Consider the following 12,993-nt stretch of genomic DNA (forward strand, 5'->3'; position numbering starts at 1 on the left):
GCCGCCTTCGCGGTGTACCCGCGACATCGTTGGGTCTGGGGTATGAAGCTGAATGTTTGTTCGAGTAGAGCAGGGACCTGGTGGTGCGTATAAGAGCACGGCGCGACCCCGGGAGCACGCCCAGGGGTTTCGTTCGTGCAAGCCACCGCGCGGTGCGATCCTTTCGTCTCTATCACCGCGATTGATTGCGTGCGGCGCCGGCCGAGGAGCCCTGCTCGCCCCATCCTCAAGCTCGCTCGATAGAATTCACGCCTGCTCACGAGACGAGACGAGAGTCCAGACATAAGGTGCGCCGCCCATCCAACGGCTCCCGCTCTCAGCAGCGGCACTACCCACCCCTAGCCAAGTGGGATCACGACCACGACCGCAGCGCACCGCACGATGTCCCTCATCTTCAGCGCCAGCACGACGCGCACGTGCCTCTCCGCCGTCGCGCCCTTCGCGTCGCTCCCCGCGTCGTACGTGACCTTCCCCGTCGTCACCCCCGAACCCCGCCCCGCCCCGCGGACGATCGTCGTCCTTTCCCCGCCCTCGGGCTCCGGTGCGCGCATGGACGAGGGCTGGGAGGAGATCGAGCTGCGCCCGATGGGCGTGGCCGCCAACGGCCACGGCCTGTGGGAGAGACCGAGTGCGCATAGATTCGGAGGAGGTAATGTTTCCTCTGCGCGGTCCTAGATATTTGAGGTGACATGTTATGTTCGTACAGTGGACGAGGGAGCTCGCTTGAGTGGGCGCAGGGCCCCGGTCACGCGCACCGAGACGACCACCTCCGGCTTCTCCGCGCGGCCCCTACATGAGTCGACATCCGCGCCCCGCGCCCGCTCAGCCCACTCGAGGTTCGCCTCTACCCGGACATTGTTTGCTCGGGGCGCGCCGCCCGCGCCGATGCTGGCAGAGCAGGGCACGCGACTGTGTGACGCCGTGAAGGCGGCGAAGACGACGTTGTTCTCGAGGACACGGAGGGCGTTCAACACTGTGTTCCCCGCTCTGGATGTGCGGAACCGGGGCGGATATGTGCGTCTACGGGGGCGGCATCAGCGCTGAGCTGCATGCGCCCGCTCGCCCGTCCTTCGACTACTACCCTGCATAATCAGTGCGGATGCCCTGCGTGACGTGCTCAGTGGCGAGTTCGCCTTGTCCGCGGCTAACGGCCGCGACGTGCTTGTGCTTGTGCTTGTGCTCTTTGCCCCTCCTGCGAACTCGAAACTGTCCTTACTGCGAACTGGAAACTGTCCTTACACTATTACTCCTCTTGCTAGATGTCGGTCGTGCGTGACGGCACGCGACACTGAAACCCGCCTGTCCACGAACGGACGTGCTGTGATTGTGAAGAGCGTATTGTACATTAGCTATTACACGTCCACTGCATCTGGTCATGTCGAAATGACGGCTGATCAATCACTGCCTTTCGTAGACGGTCAAATATGCTTAGGCCCTCGCTGGATGATACCGCGCCGCCGCCACCACCGAAGCACCCCCAATATCGAACGGGGACTTCGTCTTTCGAGAAGAACACGTCGAGAGCAGTGGCGGCATGACCTCCGGGTTTGGATGGGTTCTCTCCGATCTTGATCCACTGCTGGGCTTGCATGACAGATTGGCGAGTGTCGATTCAGAAGAGAAGTGTGTACATCCGGTCACTCGTCGCGGATCGGTTCCAAGGACCGTACTCGACTCTCAGGAAGCCGACGACGCCGACGAGGAAGCACGCCTTGCGACGTCATATATGCTCGTGGAAATGCGTGGCCTTCGGACTGCAGGACGGATTGGGAAGTCGTCCCCACATGTCGAGGTGCACCTGGTGAAGCTTTTGCGAGGTCTGTGTTGTGGCGTCCGTGTGCGAGGGTAAGGGATATCCCAAGTCGTTCGGTCCCGAATGGACGCTCCTGTGACCGACAGTGATATGCGAACGGTGTATGATACCGACAATATTCGTCTCTAGGGTTCGACCCAACCGAACCTCCCGTCTACACAACGCCTCCCGCATCCCCAGCCCGAACACAATCAACATGCGCACTTACCTCGTCGTCGGCGCGAGCAGAGGCATCGGCCTCGCCCTCGTCGCCGAACTGGTGCGTCTCTCCCTAACGTCGCCCATCAGCCCAGTTGGCACTGACAACTCCCCATACAGCTCAAGGACCCGACTACCTTCGTCTTCGCCACCGCACGCGCCCCCAACAGAGCACCGGGCCTGCACGCCCTCGCGTCCCCGCGCCTCTCCATTCTCGAGCTCGACGTCACCGACGGTACAAGCGTCGAGCGCGCCGCGTCTGCCGCAGCGGCGCTCCTCCCTGCGGGCAGCGGGCTGGACTGTCTGATCCACAACGCGGCGATATCGCTGCACGAGCCTGTCACGCCGTTCGAACAAGTGTGAGTGCCCTCAGTCACTGTGCCTTGCCATCACGCCCACTTGAGCGACGATTTCCTCGCGCACAGAGACCTCGCCGTCTTCCAAGAAGAATTTCTCACCAACACCGTCGCGCCCCTCCACGTCGTGCGCGCCTTCCTGCCCCTCCTCCGCCTCCCGCCTCCTCCCTCATCTGCCTCCTCCAGCCCAGCCTCGGACACTTCGAACCGCCAGGCAACGAAGATCGTGTTCGTTTCGTCCGAGCTAGGCTCGCTCGGAAGGGCTCCCATGATGGCAGACCTGGGCGGGACGTACTCCGTGTGCAAGGCCGGGCTGGGCATGTGCGTGGATCGTACCAGCTTCGTTTCCGCTGCGCTCACGCCGCCTCGATCCAATCTCTACAGGCTAGCGCGCAAGTGGGGCACGACGCTCAAAGAAGAGGGCATCTGCACCCTGATCCTGCACCCAGGTACAGGTCTCCACGTCCTCCAGCGTTAGAGCGGCAGAACGCTGACTCTGACGCGTGGGTGGCTTCGCCGGCGTGCTCACGATAGGTTGGGTCGACACGGGCATGGGCAACAGCGTCAACGCATGGATGTCCAAACACCAGCCCGGGCGCTCCAAGATGAGTGCCGCCGAAAGTGCGGCGCGGTGTCTGAGGGTGATCGAGGACGCGAGGATCGAGGATGCTGTGGCGTTCTATGCGTACGACGGCTCGCGGCTGCCTTGGTGACTGTTCCTGCGGCACCACGCATTGTCTGTCTCACCGACGCGATTTTAAGACTTGCAATATATCTATCAGGGAATGAACGACAGCGAGGCGAGTGTGCTACGGTAACGCAAGAATTGAGCCCGAACCGGCCGCTGAGTCGTCGTGCGTTCACGCCAGGCCATCAGGCTCCGGCTTTGGATGGTTTCTCTCCGATCTTGGTCCACCGCTGGCCTTGCGTGACAGATGGGCAAGTGTCGATTCAGAAGAGAAGTGTGTCCGGTCACTCATCAGCTGTTCAGACGCGGATCGGTGCCAAGTACTCGAGGTGTGGATCAGGCGTGGATGTGCTGGGGTTGCGAAGAGCAGCTTCGGAACTAATATGCTTCGGAAAGGTGTTCGTTGATGCGCCCCCCGACATGCATGGGCCGCGGAAGCATCTGCGATCGGCGTCATAGTACCATACGAAGCCGGACGCAGCCTACCTCGCCACATCACAGAATATTGATCCTGTCTGAGATTCCGTCAAGGCAATGCCATCCCCTCTCGATACGTGCGCACACTCGGCTCGGTGTGGAGCCTAGCCTGCCAGCTTGGATCCACGCCGTGGGCTTGTCACTGATCGACGCCTCCAGCTTGCAGTAAACCGACGATGCCGACGAAGAAGCGCACCTTAGTGTCCGCCGCCGCCTCGCTTCCCTTGCGGCGCCATATGCTTCTGGAGAATGCGTGGCCTTCGGACTGCAGGACGGATTGGGAAGTCGTACGCACAGATTGAGGTGCGCCTGGTATAGCTTTTGAGAGGTCGGGCGTCTGTGTTGTGGGGTCCGTGTGCGAGGGTAAGGAGCATCCCAAGTCGTTCGGTCCCGCATGGACGCTCCTGTGGCGGTCAGTGATATGTCTACGCATGCGAACGGTGTAGCTCTCATTGTGAGTCGTCTATCCTCTACTCGTCCCGTTCAGCTCAAACAACTCGAAAAACAACTCTCACCAGACGGTCTTCACAACGCGAACGAGGGCGATGAATCGGTGTTCGGTCCGCTGGACGCCACCCGCGGTGCGTGCCGTTATTCGCGTCGCGCCATGCCTCTGAACGATAAATCGATACCGCGCCGTGCTTCGCGGGAGCTGATCGCTACGTTCCAAGTTATGGCGGACTGTCCGTCACCGCCCTCGTTCGGCCGTCTTCACACTCCACCCGCCATGGGGATGTCACAACGTTCGCGTCCTTCGGGTCCAAGATGGGCCACGGTCTGCGGGGTATAAGAGGTGGCCTGGGAGGATGGTCGGATTCCCGAGGTAAACGTTCCGTTTGCCTTACCCCCTCGCTCTTTACAAGTCCTCTTTCGGTGAGTTCCTTCTCTCCTGTTGTGCAACGGTGTTCCAGCTGCATACGCGTGACTTACCGTACGTTTCGCAGCTCCGGTCTATCAGCCACCATGCGTGTCGCCTACCTGTCCTTCCTCGCCTACGCCCTCACTGTCCTCGGCGCGCCCGTGTTCGACTTCAGCGCCGCGGCGCAGCCCTCTGGCTCTGGCTTCCCGGGTATGCCCGGCGGGTCGGTAATGCCCAGTGGGATCGCCGCGCCCGGAAACACCTTCTCTGAGCCATCTGGCTTCCCGGGTATGTCCTTCGGGTCGGGAGTCCCCAGTGGCGGCGCCGCACCCGGGGGCCCCTTCTCCGAGCCCTCCGGCTTCCCCGGTTTCCCCTCTGGCTCTATGCCGACCATCCCCGGTGGCAGCGCGGTACCGGAAAACCCCTTCTCTGAGCCTTCTGGCTTCCCGGGCTCGCCCTTCCAGCCGACGGCCTCCGCTAGCAGCGCGGCGCCCGCAAGCACCTCGTCTGCAGTCTCTAGTGCAGCAGTCCGTGAGTATCCACACGCCCATCCCATAACGAAGAGCAGCTGACTGACCTGGCATCTCTGTAGTCCCCACGCCGGTAACGGCCCGCGAGGACCCTGCCCTCGTCGGCGTTGACGTCGGTGTCAGCGTCGCCGCCGGCGTCCACGTGAAGCGCGCCAGCTCTACCGACGCTAGCGAGCCCGGTCCGACTGCCACCACTGATTCGGTGCCCGCTCCTACTGGCACCGATGTCAGCTCTACGGACTCTAGCGAGCCTGCTCTGACCGACACCACCGCCGCGCTCGCTCCCACCGGCACCGATGCCAGCTCTACGGACTCCAGCGAGCCTAGTCCGACTGACACCAACGCGCCTGCTCCTACCAGCACCGATGCCAGCTCTATGGACCCCAGCGCACCCGCGGACGTCGAGGCCCTGCTCGCGCAGCTCCTAATGTCCGTCGGCGAGCTTATAAACGACATCACGGGCCCCGAGGGCACCCTTCCTGGTATCCTTGGGGACGTTGGCAACCTCGTTGCTGAATTGACCAGCGTGGGATCCAGCGCGGGCTCGTTGACTGGCCCGGGGTCGTCTGGCAGCAGTGGCGACGGTGCTAGCGTCGATGTTCATGCTGGTGTTGGCGTGCACGCGAACGTCGACTCGGTGGCCAGCTCGGGCCTATCGTCCCCTGTCTTGAATGTCCTAAAGATGCTCGACGGAACGATGGAGGACCTCGTGTCACGGCTTTCGAACCTGTAAGCGGTGCGTTGTGCATCCAACATTGTCCCCCCATCTCCACTCGGAACGCTCAGTGCTTCCGAGGCCTCACCTGCTGATCATGACTCTTTTGCCTGTAATTTGTTTTGATACTTGCGTTCGTGGGAGAGTGTCGTCATACCTTTGATCCGTTCGTTGAAGTTGATGTCGCTGAGGCAGTGACTTGTCTTGGACGAGGATGTTGTGTTGCCTCAGGCTGTAGCGCATTCGCCTCGCTGTTGTCCGCTACCTAGTAATAGATAAAATGCAAATCATTCGCTCGCGTCGGCGACTTGCTACGTAGCTGCTGGGCCTGGAGTTGATATTGTTGCTGTCAATGTGACTTCTGACGACTCACTTTGTCTCATGACTTGGTGTACTTGGATCTCAAAGAGTTTTGCTGCGAGAATGGTCATGTCACGGTGTTCATTGACGCGTCTGTGGCTGAGGGCGCTTGACGAACTTTAACACCAATTTTGGCGCTGGCAGCTCGGTTCACCGTTCGTTGACAAGCAATGAGCAATCCTACGTACCTCCTCCTCGTCCTACGAGTCGAAGATCAAACGCCGCACGCCTCCCATGTTGAATGCCGTTATTCGCGTCGCACCATGCCTCTGCCCGATACCGCGCCGTGCTTCGTTGGAGCTGGTCGCCGCCGCGTTCTATGGCGGACTGTCCTGCCACCGCCCTCGTTCGGCCGTCTTCACGCTCCACTCGCGATGGGGATACAATATCAATGACTTACGCGTCCTTCTAGTTCAGTTTGGGCCACGGTCTGCGGGAGTATAAGAAGTGGCCCAGGAGAATGGTCAGATTCCCGAGGTGAACGGTCCGTTTGCCTTACCCCTTCGCTCTTTACAAATCGCTCTTTCGGTGAGTTCCATTCTGTTATACATACGACGATCTTCCGGCTGCATACGCGTTACTTACCATACTTTCGTAGTCTGTCAGCCACCATGCGTGTCGCCTACCTGTCCTTCCTCGCCTACGCCCTCACTGTCCTCGGCGCGCCTGTGGTCGGCTTCAGCGCCGTAGCACAGCCCTCTGGCTTCCCAGGTTCGCCCTTCGAGCTGACGGTCCCCGCTGGCAGCGCGGCGTCCGCAAGCACCTCGCCTGCACTCTCTAACGCAGAAGTCCGTGAGTAACGCCACCGTGACGCCTGTGCTATGACGATGAACAGCAGCCTGACCTTATGTCTCCGTAGTTCCTACGGTAGCGGCCCGCCACGACCACGATGACGAGGACCTTGCCCTAGTCGGCGGTGACGTCGATGTTAACGTGGGCATTCACGTGCAGCGCGCCAGCTCTACCGACTTCAGCGAGCATGGTCCGGTTGCCACCACCGATCCCGCGCCCGCTCCTACCAGCACCGATGCCAGCTATCCGGATCCCAGCGCACCCGAGACGACGAGCACCTTCAGCATTGTCTGGATTGATGGCGGCTCAGGGGCGTCAGGCTACGATTTCCACCTCGTGAATCCCGACGAAGTTGGCAGCCTTGTAGACGACATCGTGGGCCCCGGTGACACGTTCCCTCTCCCTGCTGTCGACGTTGGATTGAACCTCGTTGACGTGTTGACCGGCACGGGGTCTAGCGCGGGCTCGTCAACTGGGTCGTCCGGTAGCAGTGGCGAGGGTCCTAGCGTCGATGTTCATGCTCGTGCTGACGTGCACGCGGCCGTCGACTCGGTGGCCAGCTCGGGCCAACTTCCCTCTGTTGGCAGTGACCTACAGGTGCTCGCCGCACTGACCGAGCTGCTTAAGGCACGCCTGCGCGCTTTCTAGTAAGCGGTGTGTTGTACACCCAGAGTTCACCTATCTGCACCCAACATTGTCCCCCCCCCCCCCCATATCCACTGACTCCGAACGCTCAGTGCTTCCGAGGCCTCACCTGTTGATACTTGTCTTCGTGGGAGATTGTCGTCATGCCTTTCATTCGTTCGTTGAAGTTTATATCGTTGAGGTAGTGACTTGTCTTAGACGAAGATGTTGTGTTACCTGTAGCGCACTTGCCCCGCTGTCGTCTGCTACCTGATAGTGGCATAGAATGCAAATTATTTGATCACGTCGGAGATTTGCCATATACATAGCTGCTGGGCTTGTAGTTGGTGCTACTGCTGTCAATGTGAGTTCTGACGAGTCACCTTGTCTCATGACTCGGTGTACTTAGAGAGGTTTGCTGTGCGAATGGTCATGACCTTGTGTTCATCATTGACGCGTCTGTGGCTGAGGGCGCTTGACGAAACTTGAGTATCAACGTCAGCTCGGGCGGTTCACCATTCGACGCGCAACGAGCAATGCTATTCCTCTTAGTCGAAGATCAAACGCGGGAGGTGCAGCCGATGAGAGTGTATTTGACATTCATCGAGCACATCGCAATACGCATCTGCATGCATCTCGGGTAACGATCGACGGGTTGCATGGACTGTCAGTGTCACTCTGCCACCGTCCTCGTTCGGCTGTCTTCACGCTCCCCTCGCAATCGGAACACCACAACGTGCGCATCATTCGGAGTGAAGAAAATGGACCACGGTCTGAGGGAGTATAAGAAGTCACCAGGGAGGATGGTCGGATTCCTCAGGTGAACGTCCCGCTTGCCTTACCCCGTCGCTCTTTACAAGTCGCTCTTTCGGTACGTCCCCTACTTCATGGTGTGCAGGCTGCATCTGCATACGTATGGCTTACCGTACTTTTCGTAGCTCCGGTCTATCAGCCACCATGCGTGTCGCTTACCTGTCCTTCCTCGCCTACGCCCTCACCGTCCTCGGCGCGCCCGTTGTCGGCTTCAGCGCCGCAGCGCAGCCCTCAGGCTCCGTCCTCCCGAGTCTTCCCATCGGGTCCGTAGTCCCTAGTGGTGGCGCTGCGTTGGGAAACCTCTTCTCAGGGCCCTCTGGCTTCCCGAGTTTCCCCTCCGCTCCGACGGTCCCCACCAGTGCTGCCGCGCCCGGGAGTCCCTCGCCGGCACTCTCTAGTGCAGAAGTCCGTGAGTACCTCCACGTCTATTCCACAATGATGAGCATTAGACTGACCTTATGTCTCTGTAGTCCCTACGGTAGCGGTTCGCCACGACCACTCCGACGGAGACCTCGTGAAGAAGCGTGCCAGCTCCGTCGAGCCCGTCGAGGACTGCGACTGTAGCGAGCCCGGTCCGACTTCCACCACCGCGCCCGCTCCCACCAGCACCGATACCTGCCCCACGGGCCCCAGCGAACCCGAGCCGACGAGCAGCTCCGGCGCCGTCTCTGTTAACGTCGGCGCGGGTGTTAGCGCGGACATCGCGGGCCTGCTCTCGAATCTCCTAGGCCTCGTCGGCGAGGTTGTAAACGACATCGCGGGCCCCAACGGCACCCTCCCTGGTATTCTTGGGGACGTTACCAACCTCGTTGACGACTTGACTGGAGCGGGATCTAGCGCGGGCTCGTCGACTGGGTCGTCTGGCAGCAGTGGCGACGGTGCTAGCGTCGATGTGCATGCTGGTGTTGGCGTGCACGCGAACGTCGACTCGGTGGCCAGCTCGGGCCCACCTCCCCCTGTCGTTGATGACGTAAACCAGCTCGTCGGACAGATCATACAGCTTGTGACACAGCTGCTTACGATCCTGTAAGCGGTGCGTTGTGCACCCAGAGTCCACCCATCTGCACCCAACATTGTTCCCCCCCTCATATCCACTGACCCGGAATGCTCAGTGCGCCCGAGACCTCACCTGTTGACTCTTTTGCCTGTGATTCGTGTTGATACTTGCATTTGTGGGAGATTGTCGTCATACCTTTCATTCGTTCGTTGAAGTTGATGCCGCTGGGGTAGTGACTTATCCTGCACGAAGATGCTGCGTTACCTACAGCGCACTCGCCTCGCTGTGGCCCGATACCTGATACATATATTGCAAATCATTAAATTGCGTCGGCGAGAGTTAGCATGCGTGCTATCGCAGCAGCGGTCACCAAGGCACCCGCGAGCCGTCGTACGCATAGAACGCTACAGCATCCTCGATCCTCGCGTCCTCGATCACTCTCAAACACCGCGCGGCGCTTTCGGTGGCGCTGATCTTGGAGAGCCCGGGCCTGTGTTCGGACATCCATATGTTGATGCTGTTGCCCATGTCAGTGTCGACCCAGCCTGTCGTGAGCACGGTAAAGCCACCGACGCCGGAGTCAGCGTTCTGCCGCTGAGAATGCTGGAAGACGTGGAGAACTGTACCTGGGTGCAGAATCAGGGTGCAGATGCCCTCTTCTTTGAGCGTCGTGCCCCACTTGCGCGCCAGCCTATAGATATTCGATCATGTGGGCGTGAGCGCAGCGGACACGAAAGCTGATACGATGGGGCCCGTCTACGCACATGCCCAGCCCGGCCTTGCACACGGAGTACGTCTCGCATAGGCCTGCCTTCGTGGGAGCCACCTCGAGCGAGCCGAGGTCGGACGAAACGAAGACGATCTTTGTTGACTGGCGATGCGAGATGTCCGAGGAGAGGCTGGAGGAGGTAGAGGAGGGCGGATGCGGGAGGCGGAGGAGGGGCAGGAAGGCGCGCACGACGTGGAGGGGCGCGACGGTGTTGGTGAGGAGCTCTTGTTGGAAGACGGCGAGGTCCCTGTGCGCGAGGCAGTCGTCACTCAAGTGGGTGCGGTGGGAAGGCGACTTGAGGGCACTCACACTTGTTCGAACGGTGTGACCTCTTGTAGCAACACCGCCGCGTTGTAGATCAGACAGTCCAGCCCGCTGCCCGCAGGGAGGAGCGCCGCTGCGGCAGACGCGGCGCGCTCGACGCTTGTGGCGTCGGTGACGTCGAGTTCGAGAATGGAGAGACGCGAGGACGACAGGGCTTGCAGGCCCGGTGCTCTGTTGGGGGCGCGTGCAGTGGCGAGTACGAGGATAGTCGGGTCCTTTAGCTGTGTGGGGGTGTTGTCAGTGCCAAGTGTGTGGATGGCAGAGATTATGGAGAGACGCACCAGTTCGACGACGAGGGCAAGGCCGATGCCTCTGCTCGCGCCAACGACAAGGTAAGTGCGCATATTGAATATGTTCGTGCTGGGGATGCGGGAGACTTTGTGTAGACGGGAGGTTCGGTTGGGTCGAACCCTCGATGCGCAGTGTCGGTAGTTATCTCACGGGAGAATAACCTCAAGGTTTGAGTGGAGATGCGGAAACTCAGACACGGTGAGAAGCGCACCTGCCCGAATGGTACCCAGACTTGCCCGGAGCAGCAGCGTGCGCTCGTGGACGTTGGGGAAGATTAATGGGAGGGGGAGCGTGTGGGGAGCAATCACACTTGTCCAGTATGGTCATTGGTGGTGCCGCCAGTGGCTATTACGTTAGACAGACAACTGCTAGCTCTAGTACAGCTAACGATTGACCAGTCAAGGACATGGCCCTGTGAAACAGCACACAAGTAAGCTGATAATCGAGCCAGGTTTGCCTACATACGAGTGGCGAAAGGTGCGCAAGCGCGAGCGAACGGCAGGTCTCAGTTCAGTTTGGGCAGGTGGAATATGTCAACGTTTCGACGTCACGACCTGCTCCGCGCAGGTCTGGGTACCGTTCGGGCAGGTGCGGTTCTCTCCGTGGCTAAGCATCGAGCTATCACTAGTTATCCCCGCGCCTTGACCCTGAGGACTTCAGGAATTTGTCCGAGTCGGCGCAAGTGGCTCGTACTAGTCCCGACGAACTTGAACGTCAGACGACGCGGTACCGCGCTCTTAACAGTCGCAGACTGAATTAGGGGCATTCCAGATGAATCTTCAAGGTATGAAGTAGCCGTCAAATCCACTGCGGGAGGATTGCGACAGTGCGAGAGCCTGAGGATGCGGCGGCGGCAGGTTGTCTGGATAGGCACAGACTCACAGTGGTCAAATGTGATGAGTCATGATCAAATCATGATCACGTGTTCACTGACACGTCTGTGGCTTAGAGCGCTTAGCGAAACTTGAGCATCACCAGTCCACCATTCAACATTCAGCGAGCAACCCTACGAGTCGAAGCTCAACTTGGCACAATGGCGGAGGTACGAACGCTAAGAGTGTATTTGACATTCATCGTGATTATGGACATGCGTAAGGACGTCAACCAAGACTCGAGTAGGTAATGTACCAGGGCTGGTATGCTAGGGCGATGACTCTGTCTCCGCCAAGAGAGATCATTAACGAGGGGGGTTCTACTCAGTTTGCTCGTAATCAAAACACGTAGAAAGGCGAAGGTAAGATATCTGGTAGGTCTCCTCCCAGCAGGCCGTGCTCTTGACCTTCGTCGCTGATCAACCCCGTAGAGTTCAGAAGTCACCCGAGAAAGCAAGCATCGCATGAGAGCGACCGGTTTTTGACCTGGACCATTCAGATGCGGGTATATGGGCTATATCGACGCAGCCGCGCGCTGTCGAGGACCCGGCGGGTTCGAGAGACAGCCGACCGCTTTGCGAGCGACACAGCGCTGGTGAACGTGGAGGTCCTGCCGGTCGAGTATATGCCAGACGGGCGACGACTCTCACGAGGGAGATTGTCGCTTGACAGAGAGGTCATCGGAACGACGGCGTCGCGGTCTACCATGCGTGAAACACAATCGTCAGTCCGGCTCGCCATGGACTTCAAGAATTAGGTGCGTACTCTGTTCGAAAGATGGGGAGCGTAGGGAAAACAGCTCGAACCCGGCCTCCGCGCTCGTGAAGTCGATAACTGGCTGACCAATAATAACAGAGACCTGTGTCGGACACGTCACCGTATCCAACACAGTGCCCGGGATAGGCGAGAAAGGCGCAACCGCAACGAAGAGCATGCGGCTGGTACACGCGAGGGCCTCAGCAGAAAACATCACGCTTGATGGAAGACTCTACTGGATGCTCGGCGCGTCGCCTCTGCGGACCAACCGTTAGTAATTTTTTGGGGGAATACGCAGATGAATCGCGCAAGTAACACTCACGAGAGAAGGTACCCGGACGTCCCTGAGGTTGGAGGTACGAGACGCATGAGTTCATATAGGACTCTGCGAGGCGAGGTTTTCGGAATAGAAGGTCACTGAGCCGAGCAAAATGGAATGTGCCAAAGTATGCCGACGCCGACGATGAAGCAAGCGCGCGAGTGAACACGCAAGGCAATAGCAATTCCACGCACCCGAAGTCGAAACAAGCAATGCCTTTGCGGTTGAGCCCGGTAAGACAGGCTCACTAGTGGTGAGTCTTGCCCATGCATGAGCAACTATGCCGCGAACCTCACATCTCGCATCGTACTGGCCTTCTTCCAGCGGGGATTGTCTGTCATCCCCCTCAGACGCTTCAATCCAGAATTCAAGAAATTACGACGATCCATTCCCAATTGCCCTGAGAGCCGATTCTCGGCCCAAGGAGCGCCCTGCAGAAC

At 59.5% G+C, this 12,993-nt stretch overlaps 5 protein-coding genes across 5 annotated transcripts; 4 read left to right on the plus strand and 1 right to left on the minus strand.

Annotated features, from left to right (window-relative positions):
• Positions 1 to 205: 205 nt before the first annotated feature.
• Positions 206 to 1,195, plus strand: C8Q71DRAFT_419659 (uncharacterized protein). The gene is made up of 2 exons (XM_047918438.1): positions 206 to 649; positions 707 to 1,195. Exons 1-2 carry the CDS (start codon positions 382 to 384, stop codon positions 1,042 to 1,044), a joined length of 606 nt encoding a protein of 201 aa, XP_047782143.1. The 5' UTR covers positions 206 to 381; the 3' UTR covers positions 1,045 to 1,195.
• A 745-nt stretch (positions 1,196 to 1,940) lies between these two features.
• On the plus strand, positions 1,941 to 3,158 carry C8Q71DRAFT_740754 (uncharacterized protein). The gene is made up of 5 exons (XM_047922772.1): positions 1,941 to 2,072; positions 2,132 to 2,370; positions 2,437 to 2,688; positions 2,752 to 2,816; positions 2,902 to 3,158. The coding sequence occupies exons 1-5, from the start codon at positions 2,010 to 2,012 to the stop codon at positions 3,078 to 3,080; spliced, it is 798 nt and encodes a 265-aa protein (XP_047782144.1). The 5' UTR covers positions 1,941 to 2,009; the 3' UTR covers positions 3,081 to 3,158.
• A 1,079-nt stretch (positions 3,159 to 4,237) lies between these two features.
• On the plus strand, positions 4,238 to 5,801 carry C8Q71DRAFT_419715 (uncharacterized protein). Its single transcript, XM_047918440.1, has 3 exons — positions 4,238 to 4,405; positions 4,477 to 4,922; positions 4,984 to 5,801. The coding sequence occupies exons 2-3, from the start codon at positions 4,496 to 4,498 to the stop codon at positions 5,652 to 5,654; spliced, it is 1,098 nt and encodes a 365-aa protein (XP_047782145.1). The 5' UTR covers positions 4,238 to 4,405; positions 4,477 to 4,495; the 3' UTR covers positions 5,655 to 5,801.
• Positions 5,802 to 6,157: 356 nt separating this feature from the next.
• On the plus strand, positions 6,158 to 9,274 carry C8Q71DRAFT_740760 (uncharacterized protein). The gene is made up of 4 exons (XM_047922773.1): positions 6,158 to 6,524; positions 6,595 to 6,788; positions 6,856 to 7,051; positions 8,919 to 9,274. The coding sequence occupies exons 2-4, from the start codon at positions 6,608 to 6,610 to the stop codon at positions 9,253 to 9,255; spliced, it is 714 nt and encodes a 237-aa protein (XP_047782146.1). The 5' UTR covers positions 6,158 to 6,524; positions 6,595 to 6,607; the 3' UTR covers positions 9,256 to 9,274.
• A 244-nt stretch (positions 9,275 to 9,518) lies between these two features.
• On the minus strand, positions 9,519 to 10,857 carry C8Q71DRAFT_740761 (uncharacterized protein). The gene is made up of 6 exons (XM_047922774.1): positions 10,818 to 10,857; positions 10,597 to 10,767; positions 10,301 to 10,536; positions 9,987 to 10,238; positions 9,849 to 9,913; positions 9,519 to 9,767 (listed from the first exon to the last, which is right to left on the minus strand). Exons 2-6 carry the CDS (start codon positions 10,657 to 10,659, stop codon positions 9,589 to 9,591), a joined length of 795 nt encoding a protein of 264 aa, XP_047782147.1. The 5' UTR covers positions 10,660 to 10,767; positions 10,818 to 10,857; the 3' UTR covers positions 9,519 to 9,588.
• Positions 10,858 to 12,993: the final 2,136 nt, after the last annotated feature.

This window comes from Rhodofomes roseus (genome assembly GCF_022264815.1).
Source record: "Rhodofomes roseus strain CIRM-BRFM 1785 chromosome Unknown C8Q71scaffold_4, whole genome shotgun sequence".
Lineage (NCBI taxonomy): Eukaryota > Fungi > Basidiomycota > Agaricomycetes > Polyporales > Fomitopsidaceae > Rhodofomes > Rhodofomes roseus.